At 35.9% G+C, this 25298-nt stretch overlaps 1 protein-coding gene across 3 annotated transcripts in view; it reads left to right on the top strand.

Moving 5' to 3' along the window:
• The window catches only part of LOC110112224 (splicing factor U2af large subunit B), a 32959-nt gene extending 14017 nt beyond the window's left edge, over positions 1–18942 (top strand). For 2 of the 3 annotated variants that reach the window (XM_020844368.2, XM_020844370.2), the window contains exons 3-13: positions 2471–2593; positions 4728–4795; positions 5401–5471; positions 5581–5622; positions 5688–5747; positions 8825–8885; positions 8975–9087; positions 9167–9613; positions 17347–17482; positions 17624–17691; positions 18607–18942. In XM_020844368.2, coding sequence (XP_020700027.1) covers positions 2471–2593; positions 4728–4795; positions 5401–5471; positions 5581–5622; positions 5688–5747; positions 8825–8885; positions 8975–9087; positions 9167–9613; positions 17347–17482; positions 17624–17691; positions 18607–18744 — 1327 coding nt within the window. In that variant the 3' untranslated portion in view covers positions 18745–18942. The remainder of the gene's footprint in view (positions 1–2470; positions 2594–4727; positions 4796–5400; positions 5472–5580; positions 5623–5687; positions 5748–8824; positions 8886–8974; positions 9088–9166; positions 9614–17346; positions 17483–17623; positions 17692–18606) is intronic. The other variant, XM_020844371.2, reaches the window with a different exon arrangement.
• Positions 18943–25298: the final 6356 nt, after the last annotated feature.

The following is a 25298-nucleotide window of genomic DNA, read 5'->3' as shown; positions in this document are numbered from 1 at the left end:
TGCTGATGTTTCTACCAAGAGACTCAGTGCAAGCTTTTATGAAAATATTTTCAAGCTCGGAAGATATCTATTATTCAACTTAAGAGGGAGTTGCAAAGCATTAAATCTCAAAAGAAAGCCCAACAGATACAAAGGAGCCTCAAAAGGGATTCCAACTAAAATACAAATCTGGATAATCCCAGCAAGCATATGGAAGGCACAACAAACTCATACAACAGCCCAAGGAATGTTTCTAATTGAATAAAACTCTAAAATTTATTTTCATACACATTAGAAAGGTGCTTCATATACATCAGGTAGGCTTTTACACATCATTCAAACAAGGATATCTTGGTAGAATATTTCTTTTCTATTTTCGTGTAGGATAGTTTCTTTTTTTCCCTTTCTACAGTAGTCAATATATACTGCCATGTATCTGCACTTTTGAATAAATGAGGAGAGAATAACATTCCAGGCCTTCTCTTTATCAAAAATTTTCCCGTAGTTACATTTAAGACATAAAAGTTGCACGAAAATATACATTTTCAAAGGCTAATACTCATTTAATAGCATCCACATTGTAGTCCTATTGAATTTAACTTAAAGTTTTGAGTCATGACAGAAGACTTTTAAGTTAAAATAGGAACCCACAAATGCACATGCATAGAATATAAAGTATATTGCTCAATTTTTTTTGTTTCAAATCCCTTAACCCGCACACCCCCAAACCGCAAAAAAAGGCGGGAAAAAAATGAGCAAATGCAGAATGAATGCTTGGGAATCAAAGCTCGTGGATATTGAGCCTACTTTTTACATACCAGCAATACTTCAATAATAAAGAAAGACGCAATAAGCCAATAAAACAAATCAGTTCTTTGGTAGTAGAAATAACAAACATGTATACGTATAATAAAAAAAGCCCATATTCTAAAACAAAAAATAAAAAACAAGCTAATTTTGCTTCTAAGTTACTAAAGAATACTCTCTATAAAGAAGGATAACATGTTGCAAAAAAAATCAACAATTATAGCAGTAATAGTACCTCTTTGATCTTGAGCGAGAACGAGACCTTGACCTATGTTTAGAATGACCTCTTGAACGAGATGTATGCCTCCTATGCTCGTCTCTATCTCTATAGTCCCTATCTCTATCAAGGTTTCTATGCCTGGAAAGAATTATCAGATGGATATTGACAATCAATATAGGCATTATTAGGGAATTTGCATAAGACAATGCAACAAAGCTCAAAATTCATTTCATAAGAAAATCATTTGCAAGCGGCTGATACATAAAAAAAAACATGTTGACAACCATATTTGCTGGACCTATTTGATATAGAAGTTGCAATATACTAATATTACATAAATACAACGATTTTATCATCCTACAAAGAAAATGATCATTTTTCGCCTAATTTTATTCATACATATAATATTTTATATAATACTCAAACTCAAGATCACACTGTTATTTGGGATCTAAAGCATAGAAATTGATTGAATAAAGTTTAATAAATTTTCATATTAATTTAACTATTCATTAAGCAAGTGAAAAAATAAGGTGATTTAATGATTGGAAGTTTGCTTAAAAGTAAAATTTTGCTCATGCATTCCATAAATCAAACAATTAAACAAACTCAAAATATCTAAAAACCATGTAACTACAATCCACTTTGAAGTCTATATGCATTAAAATCACAATTATCTTCTCCTGCACATGATGCTAAGTCAACCAATTCCTTTGACAACAACGACACTACCCTCTTCCAAATCATAAAATAAATCAACTTACCTGATATTCAATAATATATATATATATATATATATATATATATATATATATATATATATATTATTGAATATCAGGTAAGTTGATTTATTTTATGATTTGGAAGAGGGTAGTGTCGTTGTTGTCAAAGGAATTGGTTGACTTAGCATCATGTGCAGGAGAAGATAATTGTGATTTTAATGCATATAGACTTCAAAGTGGATTGTAGTTACATGGTTTTTAGATATTTTGAGTTTGTTTAATTGTTTGATTTATGGAATGCATGAGCAAAATTTTACTTTTAAGCAAACTTCCAATCATTAAATCACCTTATTTTTTCACTTGCTTAATGAATAGTTAAATTAATATGAAAATTTATTAAACTTTATTCAATCAATTTCTATGCTTTAGATCCCAAATAACAGTGTGATCTTGAGTTTGAGTATTATATAAAATATTATATGTATGAATAAAATTAGGCGAAAAATGATCATTTTCTTTGTAGGATGATAAAATCGTTGTATTTATGTAATATTAGTATATTGCAACTTCTATATCAAATAGGTCCAGCAAATATGGTTGTCAACATGTTTTTTTTTATGTATCAGCCGCTTGCAAATGATTTTCTTATGAAATGAATTTTGAGCTTTGTTGCATTGTCTTATGCAAATTCCCTAATAATGCCTATATTGATTGTCAATATCCATCTGATAATTCTTTCCAGGCATAGAAACCTTGATAGAGATAGGGACTATAGAGATAGAGACGAGCATAGGAGGCATACATCTCGTTCAAGAGGTCATTCTAAACATAGGTCAAGGTCTCGTTCTCGCTCAAGATCAAAGAGGTACTATTACTGCTATAATTGTTGATTTTTTTTGCAACATGTTATCCTTCTTTATAGAGAGTATTCTTTAGTAACTTAGAAGCAAAATTAGCTTGTTTTTTATTTTTTGTTTTAGAATATGGGCTTTTTTTATTATACGTATACATGTTTGTTATTTCTACTACCAAAGAACTGATTTGTTTTATTGGCTTATTGCGTCTTTCTTTATTATTGAAGTATTGCTGGTATGTAAAAAGTAGGCTCAATATCCACGAGCTTTGATTCCCAAGCATTCATTCTGCATTTGCTCATTTTTTTCCCGCCTTTTTTTGCGGTTTGGGGGTGTGCGGGTTAAGGGATTTGAAACAAAAAAAATTGAGCAATATACTTTATATTCTATGCATGTGCATTTGTGGGTTCCTATTTTAACTTAAAAGTCTTCTGTCATGACTCAAAACTTTAAGTTAAATTCAATAGGACTACAATGTGGATGCTATTAAATGAGTATTAGCCTTTGAAAATGTATATTTTCGTGCAACTTTTATGTCTTAAATGTAACTACGGGAAAATTTTTGATAAAGAGAAGGCCTGGAATGTTATTCTCTCCTCATTTATTCAAAAGTGCAGATACATGGCAGTATATATTGACTACTGTAGAAAGGGAAAAAAAGAAACTATCCTACACGAAAATAGAAAAGAAATATTCTACCAAGATATCCTTGTTTGAATGATGTGTAAAAGCCTACCTGATGTATATGAAGCACCTTTCTAATGTGTATGAAAATAAATTTTAGAGTTTTATTCAATTAGAAACATTCCTTGGGCTGTTGTATGAGTTTGTTGTGCCTTCCATATGCTTGCTGGGATTATCCAGATTTGTATTTTAGTTGGAATCCCTTTTGAGGCTCCTTTGTATCTGTTGGGCTTTCTTTTGAGATTTAATGCTTTGCAACTCCCTCTTAAGTTGAATAATAGATATCTTCCGAGCTTGAAAATATTTTCATAAAAGCTTGCACTGAGTCTCTTGGTAGAAACATCAGCAATTTGATTTTTTGAGGATACATAGGATATGCAGTTTAGACCATCTAGCTTTACCTTGATGAAATATTTATCAATTCAATTTGTTTTCGTCTGTTGTACTGAATTGGATTATGAGTGATATTTATTATTTACTCATTGTCACAATATAGCTTCATAAGTCTACCCACTTAATTTTTAACTCTTTTAAATGATTTTTAACAATAATAGATGATATTTAAAATATAAATTCTTGTATTTACATTTTTTATTTATTTAAAATATAAAAATTAAATTTCTTATTTTCTTATCCAAAACACTAAATCAATCGCCCGCGCTCAATACCTCATTTATCGAATATTCTCATTTTTATTTCTTTTTGGCGGGTTGCAACTTTGGTTTCACAACAATGCCCAATGTCATCTCAAGAACGCCCAATGTCATCTCAACAATGATGTCTGGCGATATTACAACATCGACATTTCAAAATCATCTCAATATCAAAGTTTGACATTGATGCTCGAAGCTAACAATTTTTACAACACAACTTGACAGCTCATCTTTGTCCAACATCGTCTTAACATCGATGACCAATGTCCTCTCAACATTGACGACAAACGCCCTCTTGACATCGACACCCAATATTTACTGCATAACATCAATGTTCAACTCTCGACGGCATTGTCGTCTCCTCTCTTGATGCCTGATACACGACATCGATGTCCGGCTCTTGACATCCTAATATTAATTACTTTAAGCATAAATTCTAGTTAAATAACTTATTATTTTTAAATTATTTTAATAATATACTTATTTAATTTTTATACACTTTTTTTAAAATATAAAAATATGAATATTATGTCCAACCCATGTATGTGCCATATATTTTTAATAATTTACGTGTCCCGAGTCCGTGTCATGTCGTATCCATGACTGTGCATCATCCACTTGAGATGATTGGGCATCATCCATGCGATGTCAATTGCATCTGAAGTCATTTTCCTTTAATTTTAAATATTAATTTATGATATAAAATGTGAAAGCTGTTTCATTTCTTAGATCTCTCCTGTTTTTTCTCCTTGCATTGCTCTTAGGAGTTTTTTAAAAGTTATCATCTAAATTTACTCTTTCTGTGCAGCAAGCGTGTTAGTGGTTTTGACATGGCACCTTCTGGACCTCTTATGATACCTGCTGCACCAGTACCAGGTAAGTCTCCCATTTGTTTATGATATGGTTTTCTTTTGTGAGTGCATTCTATAAACTGATAGCTAATGAGGACATTTGTTTCAATGTTCTTAATTTTGCCTTACGCGGCTATAGTTATTTATTATTTTAAGCGTAGTGTTTCTTTGGCTATCAGGATTTTAGATAAGATTAATTTGTCTGATTGATTTGTTTTTTCTTATTGTGCTTTTTTTTAAGCGGAAACTGAGCAGAATTTGGTTCTTTTGTTTTGGTTGTTGTTTGTTTGTTTTGTATATAATTCTGGTTGTAAGAAGGCAATGTTGGGCTACTTGTCCGACTGTGCTGCCACTGGGCGTGAGCCGACTACTGTAGCTTTTTTGTACAAGGAGGAATCAATGCATCGGTTTGATGGATCTGTTCATCTACTATCAGCTACTATTTCCTTTTGGTAGTCTTTATGTGTCCTCCAGTACTTAACTAGCATTCTCTTTTCTAATGACTTCTTGTTTGAAGACAGCAAAAATTTGTTATCAGCAAGACCTACAAAGCTCATTCTGCTTCTATCTTTGTTCTATTGTGGATGGTAAGTATGATTTTCCTGTCGTGGCATTTAATGTATTTTATAGGCCAGGTACCTGTTGCACCGACTGCTGTTCCTGGGATGTTCCCAAATATCTTTCCTTTAACACCTGGACAGGTTAATTCTCTCATCAAGCAAAGCTTCCTGTGTTTATTTTTATTTTTAACAGTTGGTGAATGTAATATAATTTTATTAGTATGTAATGCTTGTTATCTTTTTCATGTAGTTTTCTCTTCCGGTAATGCCAGTTCAAGCTATGACCCAACAGGTATAATCCTATTCGTGCAACATTCATTATGTTGTTGACACTGTGTAAACTTTTGAAACTTTTAGGCAACTCGGCATGCTCGGCGAGTGTATGTTGGAGGTCTTTCCCCTAGCGCTAATGAGCAGGTTTGCACCTTTTAATACTGCCTTGTTTTATTTTTTCCACGTCCTGCTTGATGCAACATTTTCAAGCATGCTTCGCATCTTTTTCGTTGGCTCTAGATGCAGAACATACTATGCCAGGCTATTTCAGTGTTGTTAAGAGTGCACTACATTGTAATCTTTCGACTTGAATTGAATTAGAGGCACAGAATTTTTTGTTTTACCCTAAAATGCTAGGTAGAATATAGCTGCGTTCTGAAGATGTGGAAATTTGATTCGCTTTTAAAGGATCAAGTAATCCAAGAGGACGCTTCAAATAAAACCTACTTTCATAATAGTTGCCATACTTAAGTTGTTCTTATATGCTCGTTTTGTTATTAATGGATTTTCTCAGCTTCACTGAGTTTATATTCTTTTGGTGATTCTGACTTCAAAGCAATGACTTTTTTTTGCCTGTAAATGCTGGTGAAACTTAACACTTTTTATTTTTTGTTATTTCATGCTGATACTTTTTTAGAGTTTGTTTGATGATCTCTTTTATTCTTCTGCCTTTCTTTTAGGACGATCCTGTTCACTGCTACTTTAAGTATGCATGCTTCTTGAGTGATGTAGTATATCTTATGTATTATTTAATTCTTATTGGTTGTTTTTCTATTATTCTACTTAATTTAGTACACGCTGATATTAATACCCATTTGATTTTGCTTCAAAAAATGTGGCTTGTAAGTCTTCCACTGTAAGTATGCGCGATTTGAAATTTTTTGAAGCTTGCACTTCAAAAGATAAATTCTACTTTGACCCTTGTTTTTCCCTTTGAAGCAGAATAACGCCTAGTTCTTTGCTTTGTGCATTGTGCTGTTAAAATATTGGAATATATTTCGTTGCAAATATGAAATCTAACATTATCCTTGTAAAAAATGAGGTATGTGATTTAGTTTGCCAAATGCAATAGATAGTAGTTTGAGGAGTATTGAAGTAAAGCCCATTTGATGGTTGCAACACAAGGATGTTTAAATTTGTTGGGTTCAACATTTTGTTTCTACAACTCCTGTTATTGACTTTATTATTTTGGTATAATTGTGAGGCTTTGACTATTGCTTCAGTTTGTAATCTGAATACTGGAAGGAATGTGAAATTTAGAATTTGTTGTTTGTATACTACACTTGATTTATGAGATGTGAGATTTAATTTTGGCTAAAGTGAAAGAAATTAATATATAGACAAGAAAGAAAGTCAAATGATAATGATTCAAGTTTTTGAAGTATTGTTTATACTATATTGGAGAATAGATGGGGCAAAGTAAGATGCCTTTAGATTGCTTAGCTCATTTTTTAAATTCAAGACAAAATTTTGATATTTTTTTAATAATGAATTATCATTTTGTAAAATAGTAATTACCTCTTTTTTTATATTCTTGGAAGGTATTCAAGTAAAGAATTATTTTAATATGATCTCAACATATTTCCTCACATAAAGATTTAGAATTTTTAAATATTAGATTGGCATGTTTTGAAATATCATTTTCCAAAAGAGGAGAGACAAAATGATGAATGCAGAGCTTGTCAAATTTTGGATATATAGAGGATTTGGAAGATCAAGAATTTTTATTTGATAGGTGGATGATGGATCCAAAGATTTAGTGGTTGAATGATGGAGCTTCACCATCTCTACTTCAAATAATTGTCATAAAACTTTTTGGTCATGTTTCCTCCTCTTTTTGTGAGTTAAATTGGAGAACTTAGTCATTCAATTAATGATAAGGATCAAAATTATTCTGCAACATACTGAAGCTTAGTTTATGTGCGCACAAACTTTTTTCTTCTACCAAGAAATATCCCAATTTATATGAAAGATGATAACAAGATGTGAGATCTTGCAGGAGATGGCTTTGAGTCCCTCAATGATATGAGAATTTTGGAGATTGCAAACTTTTCTCAGGATGAGCCAGAATTTGAAGCAATATTATTTAGTAATGATAATATTGAAGATCAAAGACAAATATATGATGAAGTTAATCCTATTATTTCTTTTAGTGTATAGTTGATTATTGAATATTGAATCTTGATGTTCTACTAAAAAGTTTATACTTTTTTTAATATCATAAGCTAGACAACTAATTATGGATCATTCATCTTTACAAAGCTAATATTAGAGCTCAATGATTTGCATTTTTTATTATTCTTAATATTATGTTTATTTAATTTCTAAGCATTATTTAAAAATTATGGGGCTTTGTCCAAAGCCATATCCGTGTCCTATATTTTAAATAATTGACGTGTCTAATGTCTTTGTCGTTTTTACGGTATTTGTATTTGTGCATCATAGATAAAGTGCCATTGAAGCAACCAAAGAGGCTTTTGAAATCTCATGTGGCTGGGGGAGAAACAATAGAACAAAAAAAAAGGTAGATTTCTAGTATCAATGATGCAAGCAAGAGGTTCTTGAAATCAAGATAAAATAGATTAAGTTGATAGCTTTTAAGGTTTTAACCGGGTGGATCTACTCAAACTTTATCTGGCGGGTTTTTTTAGCCTAATCACAATCTTGAAACTTTTTCTGGGAAGGTTTACGTTTTTTTCACCGATTGAAAATCTTGAAACTTAATTTGGGAGATGTAGCTGCACCTCAACATACATGTTGGATCTGTGATGAAAAAATAGTTCTTGATTTGTGGGAATTTTGAGGTTTGAATCTGTGTTTCTTCAAATGTTTAAGGTGCGTATGGTTTTTCTGTTATTGATTGTTTGATTCTACATGATTATTTTTCTGTAACGCTAATGTCATTTTCTTTATTTTAATTGTTTCCTTTTAATTTCATCAACAAGGAAGAGCTTATATTATTTACCTTTGTTTTTGTCCTTTTTATTGATGGTATTGTCGTCTGTTATCCACCCTGTAAGCAGTTCCTTTATCTTAATTAAATTAAAACAGTATAAAGGAAACAATCACTGGAATGAATGGCAATTAATAATTTCATATTGTTGTTCTTATAAGCTTGAATTATGGCCTTGGATGATAATATCATTGGTCTTAATTAGAGTCACGGTCACTCGTACTTTTTCAAAATTGGTCATTTGAAAAAAATAATTTTTTTCCTTCAGTCTGTGGCAACTTTTTTTAGCCAAGTTATGGCAGCCATTGGGGGGAACACTGCTGGTCCAGGTAAGAGTTTACATGTCTTATGTCCATATGTACTATTCTTTCGTGAAAGATGATGAAAGATATACTTAACCTATTTTATCATTGTGAAGGCGATGCTGTTGTTAACGTATATATAAACCATGAGAAGAAGTTTGCTTTTGTGGAAATGAGGTCCGTGGAAGAAGCAAGCAATGCAATGGCCTTAGATGGTATTATTTTTGAGGTTAGTGAAATATCAAGCTGAATCAACTCGGTTCTTTTTTTTCTGCTGTTCTACTATTAAGGTACTTCTGTGGATCCAGGGGGCACCGGTGAAGGTAAGAAGGCCAAGTGACTACAACCCTTCTCTTGCAGCCGCTCTTGGACCTAGCCAGCCCAACCCCAACCTGAACCTTGCTGCTGTTGGTCTATCATCTGGCTCGACTGGGGGTCTTGAAGGGCCCGATCGTATTTTTGTTGGTGGTCTTCCATACTATTTCACAGAAGCGCAGGTGCGGGAGTTGCTGGAGTCATTTGGTTCTCTTCGTGGTTTTGATCTTGTCAAGGACAGAGAAACTGGCAACTCAAAAGGTTATGCTTTCTGTGTTTACCAAGATCTCTCTGTTACGGATATAGCATGTGCGGCACTTAATGGCATCAAGATGGGAGATAAAACCCTTACAGTTAGGCGTGCAAACCAAGGTGTAACACAGCCTAGACCAGAGCAGGAAATTGTATTGCTGCAGGCACAACAGCAGGTAGCATTGCAGGTAATTGCACATATTTTTATTCACCATTGCTTGAATATTTCATTGAAGTTTCCTTCTTGGAGCCCCTCATAATTCCTATCAGGTTTGGTTCCCATTGGTGTAAATCTCCTGTCATCATTGTAGTTGTTTTGATATTTTCAGTTTGAATGTACCCGTTTTACTAGTTTCACTATTTTGAGTTTGAGAACCACCACTCTATAAGTAATCGAAAACTTCAGTATGGTACTTTTATATTCTCCCTCAATCGTCACTCACGTTTTTGCTCAAAATATTAAAATTTTTATTGATATTCCATTTGCATTCATACTGTTTTGATCTCATAGGATCACAACTCTGGTCTAGTTTAGACTCAGCAAATACCCTCTTTTAACCCCAAAAAAAAAAAAAATCAAAAATAAAACTAGACCATTTTAAGTGAAAAAATACCGATAAACTTCAGTTCCTTAAGGTAAACTTAACTTTTGTTATGCCTGACTTATTGTTCCATCCGTAGTCCCTTGAAGGATCACACTTAGTGTCAAGAATGTGCTGAAAAGACGCTTTAAACAAGATTTCAATACATTCATCACCACCTGTGAGCCCCATTAGGGCAAAACTGAGGTTGTATATTGATTTTTTTTTTCTTTTTTCCCATTTTAAAACCAATTATTGTGGATCATTTTCCATTTATACATGTCGAGCACTGAAAATTTATAAAATTCATGACGAACAGAACAAAGAGAATGGAAGAAAGAGATGTGGGATGAAGAAGGGAGAAAAGAATACCTTTTGTGTCACAGAAGAAGGGAGAAAAGAATACCTTTTGTGTCACAGCTCTCTGTATTACTTAGTGCTAACTATTTTCACTGTTAGAATTTGGATATCGGTTTAGTAGTGAGCCGCATTAAAGCACATTAAAACAGGTTTTGATATCTATTGGCTTCTAGGAGCAAACTTCTTGTGAACTCAGGTCCTAAGTTAATTTCTGCTGCAGTGAGCTATTTTATTCACCATCATTAATTTTCATTATTTTATTTTTAGTATAAGTAGAAGAAATATCCTTATCTATATTCCTATTAATTTAATATTATTCTTGATATATCATCAAAAAATTATCTTGATCGGGCACGAATCTTGAGGCAAAATCAAGTTGGAAACTTTCAAAATTAAATGTGGGACCATCTGAACTCTGATTTTTGGAAACTTACAGTTGAACTGAACATCTTGAAAATATGAACCCAACGACACCAAATTCGACTCAATCCGAGCCCAAATGAATCCAAATTGAAGACCTGAAACGTATTTGGAAGGCTCAAACTATAAATTAGATGACCAAAAGGTTTCTAAACATTACATTCTTATAGTTGAATCGAGCGGCTCGACGAGACGAATCCAACTAGTCCAAGATTGTTGAATTCTAGCATCATTAAGACATTCAAATGCCCAGTAAACTGTCCACGATCAAGGGGATCAATACCGGCCGTCCATTCAAACTACTCCCTACATACTGTTGATCTCCCTCCTATTTACTTGTCATGCTACTCTCAAACAACTATAAATAGACCTCTCATTCCTCATGGAAAGGGGACCCAAGAGAGGAAGAGAAACTAGAGTTCTCTTGCCACTAGACTTTTAGATTATTGTCAGAACACTGACCGTCGTCGGACTTTTGTGTCACGACCCGACCCGACCCGGGACGGATCCCGCTCGCACCGGGCCGCGACCAAATCTTTTATCCAGGATCTGGCTTTGGAATTTGCTTACTGAACTGAATCTTCCAAATTATTTCAACTCAAAAACCAACACACAGACACAGACCAGAGCTACTATGAATCGTCAATTGCAGCGGAATAAAACATCTATATTTTTCCTTTCTTTTCCTCAAAACAATCATCTACAAATACGGTACATGGCTAACAGAAGAAATACAGAAGAAAAGCCATGACCGTACAAAAATCAAAAGTACAAAAGTACCTATCACAAATCAGACTCTGAACTCTAGTCCTGGACTTCATTCCCTTTCCCAGAACCTGAAAACCACCAGAAAACGAGAGTGAGCTCAACAGCTCAGCAAAGCAACAAACCTCCAATCAAAATTCTCAGAATCTCAAAACCAATTCATCAAACAAATCCGTACAGAAATCGGAACAGAATCGTATCTCAAACCAGAACAGAAACAAATCAGAACTTATACGGACATATATTAAACCAGAATCAGAGTCGTACAGATCAGATCACATCAGAATACAAATCAGAACAGAATAAATTAACAGAGTCAGAATCATACAGAAATCAGAAATTCAGATCATATCAGAACAGAACTAAACGGAACAGATATCAAATCAGAACAGAACTAAACGGAACAGCTATCAAATCAGAACAGAACTAAACAGAACAGCTATCAAATCAAACAGATTAGATCACATCAACAGAATCAGAAATCAGAATTACAGATCATATCGTATCAGAATCATAATTGCTTACAGAACAGATACAGAAATCAGAATCATATCAAATCAGATATTTAATTAATAGCTAAACTAAACTAAACAGAATCACTACGGATTCTGACCCTTATGTCTCCCTTGTGCTCACGGCACCAGAAATTCTCTGAGTAATTAATAGCTAAGCTAAATGTGCTCACAACACCAGAATAATAGAATTCATCGGATCCGGAATATAACAGATATTTCTCCAACTTGAGCTCATCTAAGGTTTCCCCAGACACTAACTGAATCTCATAGGATCCAGGCCCCTTATAACTCCCTTTTTATAGCATATACAGATAGCGTATCAATTCAGAAGAAATCCGGATAAATCAGAAATCAGACAAAATTGGGCAGCACAACGGCAGTATACGGAATTTACACAATTTTTTCCTGAAAATCACAATTCACCAAATTCGCACAGAATATAGATAACAACATTTCAGAACATTTATTCTACTGCACAGACAAGTTTCACTTACACAGAAAAATCCAGTCGACTAAAAACACAGTCGAATCAAAAATACCCGGACAAAAATCTTCAAAATATAGTCAAAACGTGCACACCCGGCACGGCAACATAATACAAAAAGTTACGCGGTAAAAACTGAACCAATCAAAAGATACGGACGAAAATCACTAACGGAAACAAAATCTGGACAGAAAATACCGCCAAACACGACAGTTCTGAAAATTGAGAAAGGCGGAATGTGCCTTACCTTGCGTACAGCAAAATCCTGAACAGTCTCTTCGGACGAAAACGGCTCCGCGTCGTCCGAAAATCAACTTTTCCAAAAATGCCCTCGACTTTCTCTCTCCTCAAAATCAGATATTTTGTTTTTGATTTTCTCTCTCTTCAAAACGATTGATTTCAGCTTTATAAAACTCAGATCGGCCCGGCCGATCGTCATATCGTCCCAGGACGATCAGACCAAATTTGATCGTCCTGGACGGTTCCCAGGACTATTTTCCGGCCGATATTTTCTACAGTGCCAATCGGCCTGGCCGAAGTCCTCGATCGGCCTGGATGATGCATACAGAAAATCACCTGGAGCAAATCTGGGCAAATTCTGGAGCAGATTCTCAACTGATCGTCCCAGGACGATCCCAGATCGTCCTGGACGATCCTGGAGCAGATTTTGATATTACATTTTGCCTGGCCACCGATTGACCCAGACTTCTGCCCAGCTTCCAATTATTGCTGGACTTATGCCCGGCCACCGATTGGCACTAGACTTCCTCTAGGACACTGAGTGATGCCAGACTTCCGCCCGACCACCAACTGATGTTGGATTTACACCCAACCACTTACTATCGACGGTCTTTCCAACCTCTGTTGCCCGCTGACAATGGTCATGTCGCTCGCCAACTACAGTCCTTCCGACCTTCATCGTTAGACAACGGTCTTTCCAACTTCTGTCGCTCGCCAACTACGGTCTTTATGACCATTGTCGCACATTGACTATGGTCTTTCGACATTCGTCACCAGACTAAGGTCTTTCTGAACTCTATCGCCCACTGACAACGGTCTTTTTGACCGATGTTGCCCGCCGACTACAGTCCTTCCGATCTCCGTTGCCAAACAACGATCTTTCTGACCATTGTTGCTCACCGACTATGATTGTTCCAACCTCCATCACCATAATACGGTCTTTCCTCCGTCGCCTGTTGACAACAATCTTTCTGACCAACGTTGCCCCGCTGACTACGGTACTTCTGACCAAGGTTTAAAATTGCGTAATTAAGTCTCGAGGCGGTTTTCGTCCGTGAGGCGAGGCGTAAGCCTTGAGGCAGTCTGAGGCGTAAGCCTCACGGACACAAAATTGCGTAAATGAGAAATTAAGGATTTTAGCAGGCAAATAATAGCAATATTCTATCTTACAATAAAAATATCTAAATGATATATGAAAATAGTGGAAAGTAAGAAAATAGATGCAATAAAATCATGTCCCAAAGTACAAATAGAGGTATTCGCCTTTTCTTTGCCTCTAACCATATTTCCTAAAGCAAAAAATCCAAAAACACAAATCGAAAAAATAAAAAAATTAGATTTTCTTTCACTTCAAAAATCTAACCCTAAACTAAAAAAAAATACCTAAAATCGTTTGTGGAGTACTAGAGGGCGGCCGGACACTTCAACTTCACCGGAGAGAGGCGGCGCCGGTAGGAGAGGCGGCGGGAAGGGAAGCCGACGATGCGGTATGCCGTCTGTTTCACGACCAGAGAAGGAAATTTTCGGAAAACAGGGAACCCGTGCGGGATGAAGGGAAGAAGAGGATTCATTTTAAGTAGGTGGGGCCGTTTCTGTGAGGCGTACGCATCACCCAGAATTGCGCAATTGCACCTCTGAGGTGTGCCTCATACCAGGTGAGGCGTACGCCTCTGCCAGGTGAGGAATTGCGTAAGCCTCGAAGCGTTTTTGGGTCAAATTGCGCAATTTTAAACAGAGCTTCTGACCTCCGTTGCCAAACAACGGCCTTTCTGACCACTGTTGCTCATCGATTATGATCCTTCCGACCTCCGTCACTAGACTACTGCCTTTCCGACCTTCGTCGCCCAGCAACTACGTTTCTTTTGACCTCCGTTGCCATACTAAGATCTTTCTGACCATTGTCACCCGCCAACTACGGTCTTTCCGAACTTTGTTGCCATACAACGGTCTTTTCGAACTCCGTCACCAGACAACGGTCTTCTGACCTCAGTCGCCCATCGACTACTATCCTTCCAACATCCATCGCTAGACAACGGTCTTTCTAACCATTGTCACCCACTGACTACGGTCCTTCTGACCTCCGTCACCCGCAGACTACGGTTCTTCCAACTTCCGTCACCAGACAACTGTCTTTCTGACCACTGTCACCCGCCGACTATGGTCCTTCCAACCTCCAGACAACGGCCTTTCTGATCTTCGTCGCTCACCAACTACGATCCTTCCGACCTCTGTCATTAGACAACGTTCTTTCTGATCACTGTCGCCTGCTGACTGCGGTTCTTTCAACCTTGGTTGGTAGACAACGGTCTTTCTAATTGCTATCACATGCCGACTACAGTCCTTCCGATCTCCTTCGCCAAACAACCGTCCTTCTGACCTTTGTTGCCCGTCAACTAAGTTCCTTTCGACCTCCGTTGCCAAATAACGGTCCTTCCGATCTCCAATTCTTGTCGACTATGATCCTTCCAACCACCGTTACCCGGCTACAATCTTTCTTACCTCCGTCGCCCACCGACTAGGGTCCTGCTGACTAAACGAACATGTCAATACTAATTCTTCCAATTCCCACCATGTAATGCACTTTATATGATGTATATTTGCTACATCAAACCAAGGCCTTCCCCTAAGGAAGGGTCTCATTTGTAATTGACTACAAACCTTAGTGAATTCATTCAAATAGGGCCAGGCCCTTTGGTTTTCCCCCTTTTAAGGGGTTTCCACATAAAAACTCTAGTGTCTCTTATGAATACTACACTTTCTATTTTATCTGATTGTGCGTTGGATCTCCGTACAAAGCTAAGATGTTAAACTTTATATTTCCCTATCGCCGTGAATATTCTAGGACACAACAATTCTATTGTTAAAAAAAAAAGTTTGAGGTGCCTTCCTAGCATTCAAGATTGAAATTCTTTTCTCATCTTTTTGAAGGCGAGTTTGAAAACTCAATTTCTTATGATTTGAGCCAAACAAACTATGGAACTCACTTCTGAAGGTGAGATCCAATCACTTTTATACACTTTATAATGGAATAACATGGTCTTTACAAAAGAGTCACCCAACCTTAGATTATTTTGGCCAATTCTTAAAGCAACTACAAAATGGTGAAATCGTCCATTAACCATGAATCTTTAAATGCATAGTCTTTAAATGTTCAAGCATAAATATAAATTTTATTAGCAAAAGAATGATAAAATCAATATAATGGCCTTTTAACTCTGCAATGATAAAGTAAATCATGTGGAAGTGCAAAGAAATCAATTATATGAAGCAACTTATAAACAAAACATAAAACCAAAACCAACAAGGAGGTGCTCTGGAATATGGATGTCTCCCATTAATTCCCCTCAGCGGGAAAGCTCTCTTCTCTTAGAGACTAGAGGTGGCATTACTCTGGTAAGGCCCAAAAATAAGTGAATTACCTCGTCTGTTAACAGGTGGTACATCACTGGAGTGTTGCTATTGAGAACTATCTGTGAGCTCTTATTAGTCTGATTTAAATGGTTGTTGTATTATAATTGGCCTTGTGACTGACCTTGAAGAAGCAGTTACTCTTCATATGGAGACACCAATATAAAGTGTCAGGGAAATGAAGAAGTGGGACTAGTTTGATGTTGGGCCTTTTTTCTTTTCCTCGTAACGTTTCTAACCCATTACCTCTCTATTGGTGATAAGAGGCAATGACCAGGTGACCTAATGTCAGTACTCAGTAGTCTACAAATATTCATGTTAATAACAAAATTAACCGCAAATGCATGAATGAGATTCTACCTTTCAAGTAATCTTGGAAGGGGCAAAGACTCTAGATTTGTTTTTAGGTGGAGCACTAAGCAAGCGTGATAAATTACAACCTAAGCACTATACGACCAATATGGATATTTTTGAAATTCAAATTAATAAGGGGCAGCGCCCCTGGAAGGTCGAAGGGGCAATGCCCTCAGAACAAATTTTGGTTATAAGGATATTTTTGAAATTCAAATTAATAAATAAAATGATGAATTCTGTTTACTATTTGCTTGGAGCAATTGCTTAAAGATCATAGTATTTTAAAACTTTTAGGGGGGGGGGGGGAATTACTTAAAAATTCTTATAATAAAGACTAAAAAATAGATGGAGCGGGACAAATTACCTAAATAATAATTTATTTATTTTTCTTTTTTATGGGGGGCAGTTTTCCCCCCTCGAGCTCCAGCGAGCTCCAGGGGGATCCGCCCCTGCACTGAAGTATTTGCAATGTGAGGTGTGATTCAAGTTCCCCAGTTTCATCCATTGTAACTTAAAAGATTATATGTGGCAATCATGAAATAGTCTATTCGCAATGTATGAGTAGGTGATCTTATCTCTATTAAATTTAGTATTTATAAACTTGATACCATATTCACCTTTGCTTATAGAATTTAATCATTGAAGTTTATGGTATTGTTTGTCAACATGTACTCAGTACTTCTTGTAGAAGTTGGTGTACTTTGTCGCATTCTCGTGAAGCTTAAAACCAGAAACTCCATAGCCTAATCCATTTTTAATTTGGTTTTCTAAAAAAATAAATGCTGTTCCTGCAGAAGTTGGTGTACCAACCTGGATCCCTTCCAACCAAGGTGATATGCTTGACACATGTGGTTTCTGAGGATGAGTTGAAAGATGATGAAGAATATGAAGATATATTGGAAGATATGAAGGGAGAAGGCGGCAAATATGGTTGGTCCTTGCATATATTTTAATATGCTATTAAGAAAATTCTTTTTGGGGTTTTATTTGCAGAATGATCTTCATTAATTGCAGAAGTTGGTACATGTTTACCTATCTTATGATCTCATAGTATCTATTAATGTTTTTCAGGAACTTTGGTGAATGCTGTCATCCCTCGACCTAGTCCAAATGGCGAGCCAGTTCCCGGAGTTGGAAAGGTTTGTACATAAACTTCGCTTACATTTTGAAAATCATCTAACTTTATTGATAAAGGACATTATATTCGTTTCTCATTTCCACCTAGCCTTTATATTTCCAACAACAAACAACAAACATCAATCATTTATCACACAATGTGGGGTTGGCTATATGAATCTTTTTTCTCCATTGTGTCTTATTAAGAGTCAAATTCTTATTTTAATCTAATAAAAAAATCATTTTTAATATTTTATAGCCAAGTCTTTTTAGGTCTACCTCTATTTTTCTGAAAAAATATTGTGGGAAGCCAAACCCTCTTCGGATATCTAAGCCTGCGACTCAGCACCATTCGGTATCGCGGTATTGCGGCTCGCTACCGCTACTCGGTATCACTGACGTGGCTCATTCTAGTTGGTATCCTGATATAGAGCTGCGTTCAGCATCCACACAGAATAATCCCTCTGTTTTTCTTGACATAAATCAAATCCAATACATCCACTCTCCTAACCGGATCATCGGAAAGCTGACATTTTATGTAATAGCCTTTATATTTCCAACACAGTAAATTTGATTTAGATGTTGCCTTTGAAAGGATGTTATTCTTCATGTTTCTCCTTCTAGATAAGCAATTTTGTCCAATCAAATGTCCCAAATTGTCTGAATAAGATTTCGTTTGGGATGACTTTCTTACTGCTTCTTAAAACAGATTTCTAGTATAAAATTTAATTTTTTTTTAATAAAAAACTACTTTAAGAAGTAGTAATAAAGCCATCCCAAACGCAGCCTAAAACTAACTAAATTTTTGTCCTATGGAATGTCCCAAATTTTCTGAATCAGATATTGCCTCCTAGATAAACCAATCTTGTAAATTTTCACAACAACTTGATATTTGTGTTGTATGTCAATACGGATTCATTTTTTTTTTTTTATCCCAGGTATTTTTGGAATATGCGGACACCGAAGGGTCCGCGAAAGCTAGGCAGGGACTTCACGGTAGAAAATTTGGTGGAAACCAAGTGACTGCTATCTTTTACCCAGAGATCAAGTTTGCTCAGGGAGAATATGATGACTAGTGTAATTGTTTATTGTACAAATTGATACTTTTTGCTGTGATCAAAGGTCCTAATCCTGTTGTTCTATGAACTTTTTTCCTAATAATTTCTCAGGATTAAGATTTCGAGAGCTTTGAGGTTGATACAGGTTGTTCATATAAGATTATACTGCACTATTGTGGTTGGTATTTTTGGTGTTATTATTTTGACATTTTTTTAGGGATAAGATTTTAAATAATTTAGATATATTTTCTTATTGAAGTTTTAGCTATATAAAAGTTGATTTTTTTCCTTAAAATCTGCAGTTAGATTGGCTCTAACTTGTGATCAATATGTTAGATTATGGATTCGTTTACTGTTTCTTAAAATAATTTTTTAGTACAAAAATTAAAATTTTTGTATTCGAAAGTTGTTTTAAGAAACAGTAAAAAAATCGTCCCAAGCGAAGCCTATAACTCCCACTCGATCGGTATTTATTTGGTTTGAATCTATCAGATGGACTAAAAATGCCATTTAAATTACAATTTATGTTGAGTGTTTGATTTATATGTAATTGATAAATTATTGGATTTATTTAGGCAAATGTAATCAAATTCATTTATCCATGTATAATTTTCTATTTATGAATCAGATTTATTTAATAAAAAAATAGATTACAAAGTTGAGAGCATTTGATTTGTCTTATGTGTTCATACGAGCTTCTTGTTTAGGCCATCTGCAACTAAAAATTTTAATTTTTAATCCAAAATATAGTAATCTTTCAAAATGCAGCAATTTGTCTCAAATCGAACTTTATTTTCTACCGCAAAAAAATATATTCTTTATATATTCTCTCTCATATTTTATTATTATATATATATATATTTGTGTAATGGAATGGAAAGTGTAATTGCTTATGAAGAACACTAGGCCACTGGGCCATCGTGCAGGTTTGTAGAAATCCTTTCTTTCTCATCTCTACAATACAAAGCTACAGGATCTTGCAGTCTTGGTGTTTGAGGTAATGCATCAAAGCAGCTAACTTCGGATTTTCCTCAACTTGAGGTTCACCCTCTACGATCCAGTAGTGGTACCCTTTCAACTTCAAATGAGGCCCCTACTGTGATGAAAAGAAAAGAATTAATTCCTAATTCACCTCCAAGTAAAGCTGTTGTTAGTTGACGATGGTATAACAGTATCCCGCTAATGAAGGCAACTAAACATTAAAATTAGTATATTGATTCCACAAATAATCAATCAATGCATTTCGCTGTGCAATGAGGGCATATTTATTCTTGATTTGTTTATAGCGATTGATAAATTCCTGAAATCGAGTATTTTCATCCACCGCCATTTCGACCTCTAGGGGTGACGCTTCTCTCACAACTTTAACTATGATGAGATTGTTGCAACTTAGTTCTTGATTATTGATATTCTCGCAACATGTCTATTTTTTATGATTCTAAATATTATTTCTTTGATTAATATTTATCTTAACATATTTTGGATGCATTGTTTTGCTGTTCGTGTGTACTAACATTTTAGGAAAATCATACTCCGGATTGTTGAAAACTTCAAATCAGATCAGTTTAGAGATTATTGTAAATGAATTATGTATTTTTTATTTTATTGAGTATGAGAGAGTGTGATTGTAATTGAGTAACTATGCACACGTACATCGGGGGAGAATTAAAAATCTATAATTTTTAAACTAATCGTATTGTACGATAGCTTTTCGTATGGGACGATCTGATCAGTTAGTTTCCCTTTCGGACAATCAAATGAACATAAAGAAGAAAATTTTTCTAAGTATAGATCGTACTGTATGAAATACCATTTGTACATACCTTCCAGAGTATGAATTGGACGAGTCCCTTTTCGTCCAACTGAAATTGAAAATTTTCTGAACAGTTCGTACCTTACGATGTCGTCATCGTACGTACACCGTCCAGGGTACAAAATGGAGGAGTCACTATTCGTCCCGACGAACTTAAAAATTTTATAACTGATCGTACCGTACGATGTCGTCATCGTACGTACACCATATAAGGTAAGAAATTGTGGGGTGCCTCTTCGTCCTGACGAAGTTGAAAAATTTTCTAATTGTTCGTATTGTACAAATTGAGTTCGTACGAGACGATGATCGTGTACGAATTATTTCGTACAGATTCACAACAGGTTCGTACACAACAGTTTTTTTAACTATTCGTACGTACGAATATTCGATCATACTGTACGATCGTGTACGCTCAAAATAAAAAATTTCAATTTTCTCAACTGTTTTTTGTGTCTTTGATATAAAAGGTTCACTAAAATTGATGTGAAAAAGTCTGGTCTTCATGATTTTTCAAGGGCAATTGAAAAAGAGTGTGTGAGAGACTATTTGAGAGAGATTTCTTACAAGTAGAAAGTGAAGAGTTCACAAGATTACTCAAAGTTAATGATCTCTTTGTGATTTTGGTTATCACTATTCTTCTTATCTTTTTAGTTGCTCATGAGAAAAATCTTTGAAGAAGATCTGGTACTCTATTGACACTCAGAGTGTAAACAGACGACGGTTCTCTGCCGATACTTGGAGAGTGTAAAAGGACGAAGGTTCTCTGCCGACACTTGGAGAGTGTGATACGATGACGGTTCTTTGCCGACACTTGGAGAGTGTGAAAGGATGACAGTTCTCTGCTGCACCGGGGATTGGTGGAAGAGAGGATTTATAAATGCTTCTCCGCCTTGCTGTGGGGGCAAATGGATAGACACTTTGGTAATAGTGTAATACCTGAAGAGGAAGACTTCAGGGAGTGGATGTAGGTCGTGTTTGATCAAACCACTATAGATTTTTGTTTCTTTTAAATTTTCATATTTGATTTACTACAAGTTATTTACTGTAGTTGAAAATTTTGTTTTTTAAATCTTAATTAACTTGCTATTAACATCAAAGGTTTTCAAATTTAAAAATCTAAGAGAAAATTTTAAAATTACCAATTCACCATCCTCTTGATTAACCTTGGGATAATAGATTATGTTTACCAACCTAATCAATAATCAACAAATTGGTCAATTGAGATTTTGTTCATCTTCAACTATCATGTTATGCAAAGTTATGCATGTAGTCATTATATCATGTAGTACTTCTTTGCTTCAAAACTGTATTGGCCCTGCTACAATTGTGAAAAGAAATTAGAGAGCTCCAAAAGCACGTTCTACATTTTTTCTACACGCTTCTTATTTTATTGCAAAATATTATTCCTTTGAAATACGTGATTCTTGAATAATTTACACAATAGTAGACTAATTTGGATATATATTATCAGCCAAATAATAACCCATGTTATATTATTTTCCCTGAATGACGTAATGACATGAAGGAGCTATATCTTAAGTGAGATTGGAAAATAGATGAAAAGACTCCAACAAATTTATATCATTGTTGGGAGATGTGTTAAAAAAGATCTGTTTAGTCTTGTATTCATATTATTGAGAAAACAACAAGGAAGATGCATGTATGCATTCAACAGGTTGAAAATAGACATATTAGTGGTGTTTAAATGAAAATATTGTGAGTATTAATGATTATTTTAAAATATCTCTTATTCATTTCACAACTTATTTAGTTATAATTATTTATATTAATTTGCAGTTAGATTAAGCCAAACTATTATTTGTACAAGATAAGAAGTTTAATCTAAATTGGAAGTTTGACCATGTGTGGACCATTATAAAAAATTTGAAAAATTTCAAGATGGTCAATCTAGTTCTCGACATGCATCTTGTATGTTGAGCATTTGTTATGTCTCATTGAAGTCAAAAAATCTAACCCCTAAATCTAGTAAACAACAATCTCGTGGACACACTTCATTCTCTAAATCTAGATTATGAAGAATATAATGTTTGTGACTCTTAATCTGAATGAACTATTGGGGTGAAGAAAGCCAAACTAAACAAAAAAATTGATGAAGAGACGAGTTACTATTGGAGACGAGTTACTACAATTTTTTTTAGTATTATTGCATTTTAGAGTTAAAACTTAAAAACTTAAAATTGAGTTTTTCGGATGTAGATGGCCTTAGAGCATCTCCAACCGAAAATCTCATTTTTCACTCCAAAATGCCGTGATTCATCTCCAATCGAACTCCATTTTTCACTCTTTTGCAGGTAACGGTCGCCTCTTCTTTTCCAAAGCAAGTTCAATATATAGGTAAAAATGACGGAGATAAACTAGGGGTGTCAATTTCGGGTCACGGGGTCGGGTTCGGGTCGAACCCGAAAATGACCCGACACTATTCAGGTCAACCCGAACCCGGCCCGTTTTTACAAACAGGTCGATTTACCGGACCCGAACCCGACCCACTTCTGGTTCGGGTCAACCCGACCCAACCCACAGAATCAGCAAGGAGCCTTCAGCGTGGCGGCATCGAGCCTTCAGCGCGGCAGCAGCTTCCGACGGGAGCGATGTTCGGTGTCCAGTGGCAGCTGTCACAGACTCACGGTCACGGGGTAGTCACGAATCAAGCGGTGGGATGCGACGCGGGGCCAGCAGAAATGACCCGAAGCGACCGCGGGCAGCGGGCATCGGTCACGCAGGGGGACAGGTGAGTCAGTGGGGCAGCCGGTCACACGGTATTCGGGCATGGGGCGGGATTCGAAAATTTTTAAATTAAACGGGTTTGCGGGTTGACCCGGCAACCCGTCGGGTCAACCCGAACCCGACTTGTTTTGAAATCGGGTCGGGTCCAACCCGGATTTTCCGGGTCAGGTCCGGGTCGGATTTTCGTGTCGTGTCAAATATTGATACCCCTAAGATAAACAATGCAATGTAATGTTAATATTGATGTCCCATTGTTCACCCGCAGTCAAACAGCAGGAGGGACTCCATTCAAGCTCCAAAAGTACGGTTGGAGATGCACTTAGCGCAGGACTATTTACTTTTTAGCTCATATGAGCTTCTTTGTTTTTTCCCTTTTTTTTTCTCCCAAATGCAACAGGACCATCGCGTTTCCCCTTCCTCATCCTCCGCCGCCGCCGCCGCCGCCGCCGATGCTAGCGGCAGCGAAAACAAGTCGGAGACAGCGCAGTGGACTGAGGAGGAGGAAGTGCGGCTACTTCGTACGGCACTGGAGATTGCTCGAGAGCGGGTGGAGTCGTTCGACGCCACGGTCTCCCCAGTGGAGCGCGTCAGGCGAGCCGTCGGTGGAGACTTCACGGCGAAGGAGATCGTGCAAAAAACCAAGCAGCTCCGTAAGAGGTACGAGGATATGTGCTGCCGTCGCTTCCGCATCAGCAGCAGCGAGGCCGATGCTGATGTCTTCGGCACGGCCTTCGAAATAAGTGATCAGATTTGGGGATCAAATGGAGGAGATAAAGAGAACGAGAAGAGGAATGGAAAGGAGGGAGATCGAAATGCGGCTTAGGAGAAGGAGCGATTGGGAAAGATAGCCTTTTGAGGCCGTTGGAGAGAATGACCGCCACATGTTTGATGAAATGTTTGAACCAGTCTCACACTGGTATTTTGTAGGATTTAAGCATTTTAGGAGTTGAGCTTTTTACCTTAAACTTTTTTTTGAAGCCTAAAGAAGAAATGCTTCATCATATTTAGGGTCTGTTTAGTGCAATTGATCCACTGTTATTCCGTTGAGTTGAAACACTTCATCTTCTATGGTAGATTGAGTTTTATGCTGAAGATATCAGTTTAGAAGTGTTTACACGACTGATTGAATCATTACTCTTGTTTTTGTGTAGGACTAATTTAGTTTTGGTTAACAAGAAATCTTTCTTGTAAGCTTATTTCATACCAAACATCATAACAACAAGCCTTATTGATATTTGAAGTAACTGTACTGCTATTTTCATTCATGGGAGATGTCGATCATCTTCATTCTAGGTTTTGGATGATTTGATACCTTTAGTGAAAAACAATGGAGTTTTTCCTGAAATTTAGATTAGGAAGTTTGCTTGGATTCCGAAACAAACAATTTAGGGTTCTTCCTCCTCCCTGGGATTTGTGGGTGGAGTTCCTAAAACATGTCAAATATTTGTGGTTCTTTCATTAAAATCATTTTGAAATTTTGATTGTATTGTTCAGCTTGTTTTTTTCTTTCTTTATAAAAGGAGGAGGAACCATCATATTGGGTACAATAGAATTTATGTTATTTTTTACCTCTACAATCAACCATAGTGAATCTGTGGTGGTGTTAATACGATATGGCTATATATTCGGTGATGTGTATAAAGTTTAAGTGTTTATTAGCATTCCTTATTTATTATGTTGTGTTATATTTCATTTTTGACGTTTGAAATAATTTCTTTTGGCTTATATCGCCACACTTAAACACATTTGTGAACCCTTCATTGAGCTCATTATTTAGAGGATCAAGCACTACATGCTCTTTCTGTTTTCAAAACCCTGAAATCAATTGGTACAAAGAAAGTGAACTAGGGCATCTATAGATTTGTAAAGCCAATCCAAAACATTAGGGATATGGTTAATGATGACGTTGCTGAAATGAAATCTGGAGGCATCAACTATATTAGAATTGATGACTTTTCTCTTACTAAACTTTATTTGCTGAGATACAAGGTTTTACCTGTCACATTGATTTTGC

This window comes from Dendrobium catenatum, unplaced genomic scaffold, assembly GCF_001605985.2.
Source record: "Dendrobium catenatum unplaced genomic scaffold, ASM160598v2 fragScaff_scaffold_1373, whole genome shotgun sequence".
Classification (NCBI taxonomy): Eukaryota; Viridiplantae; Streptophyta; class Magnoliopsida; order Asparagales; family Orchidaceae; genus Dendrobium; species Dendrobium catenatum.
Note: the sequence above shows the minus strand (reverse complement) of the source record. Positions and strands in the feature narration are given on the sequence as shown.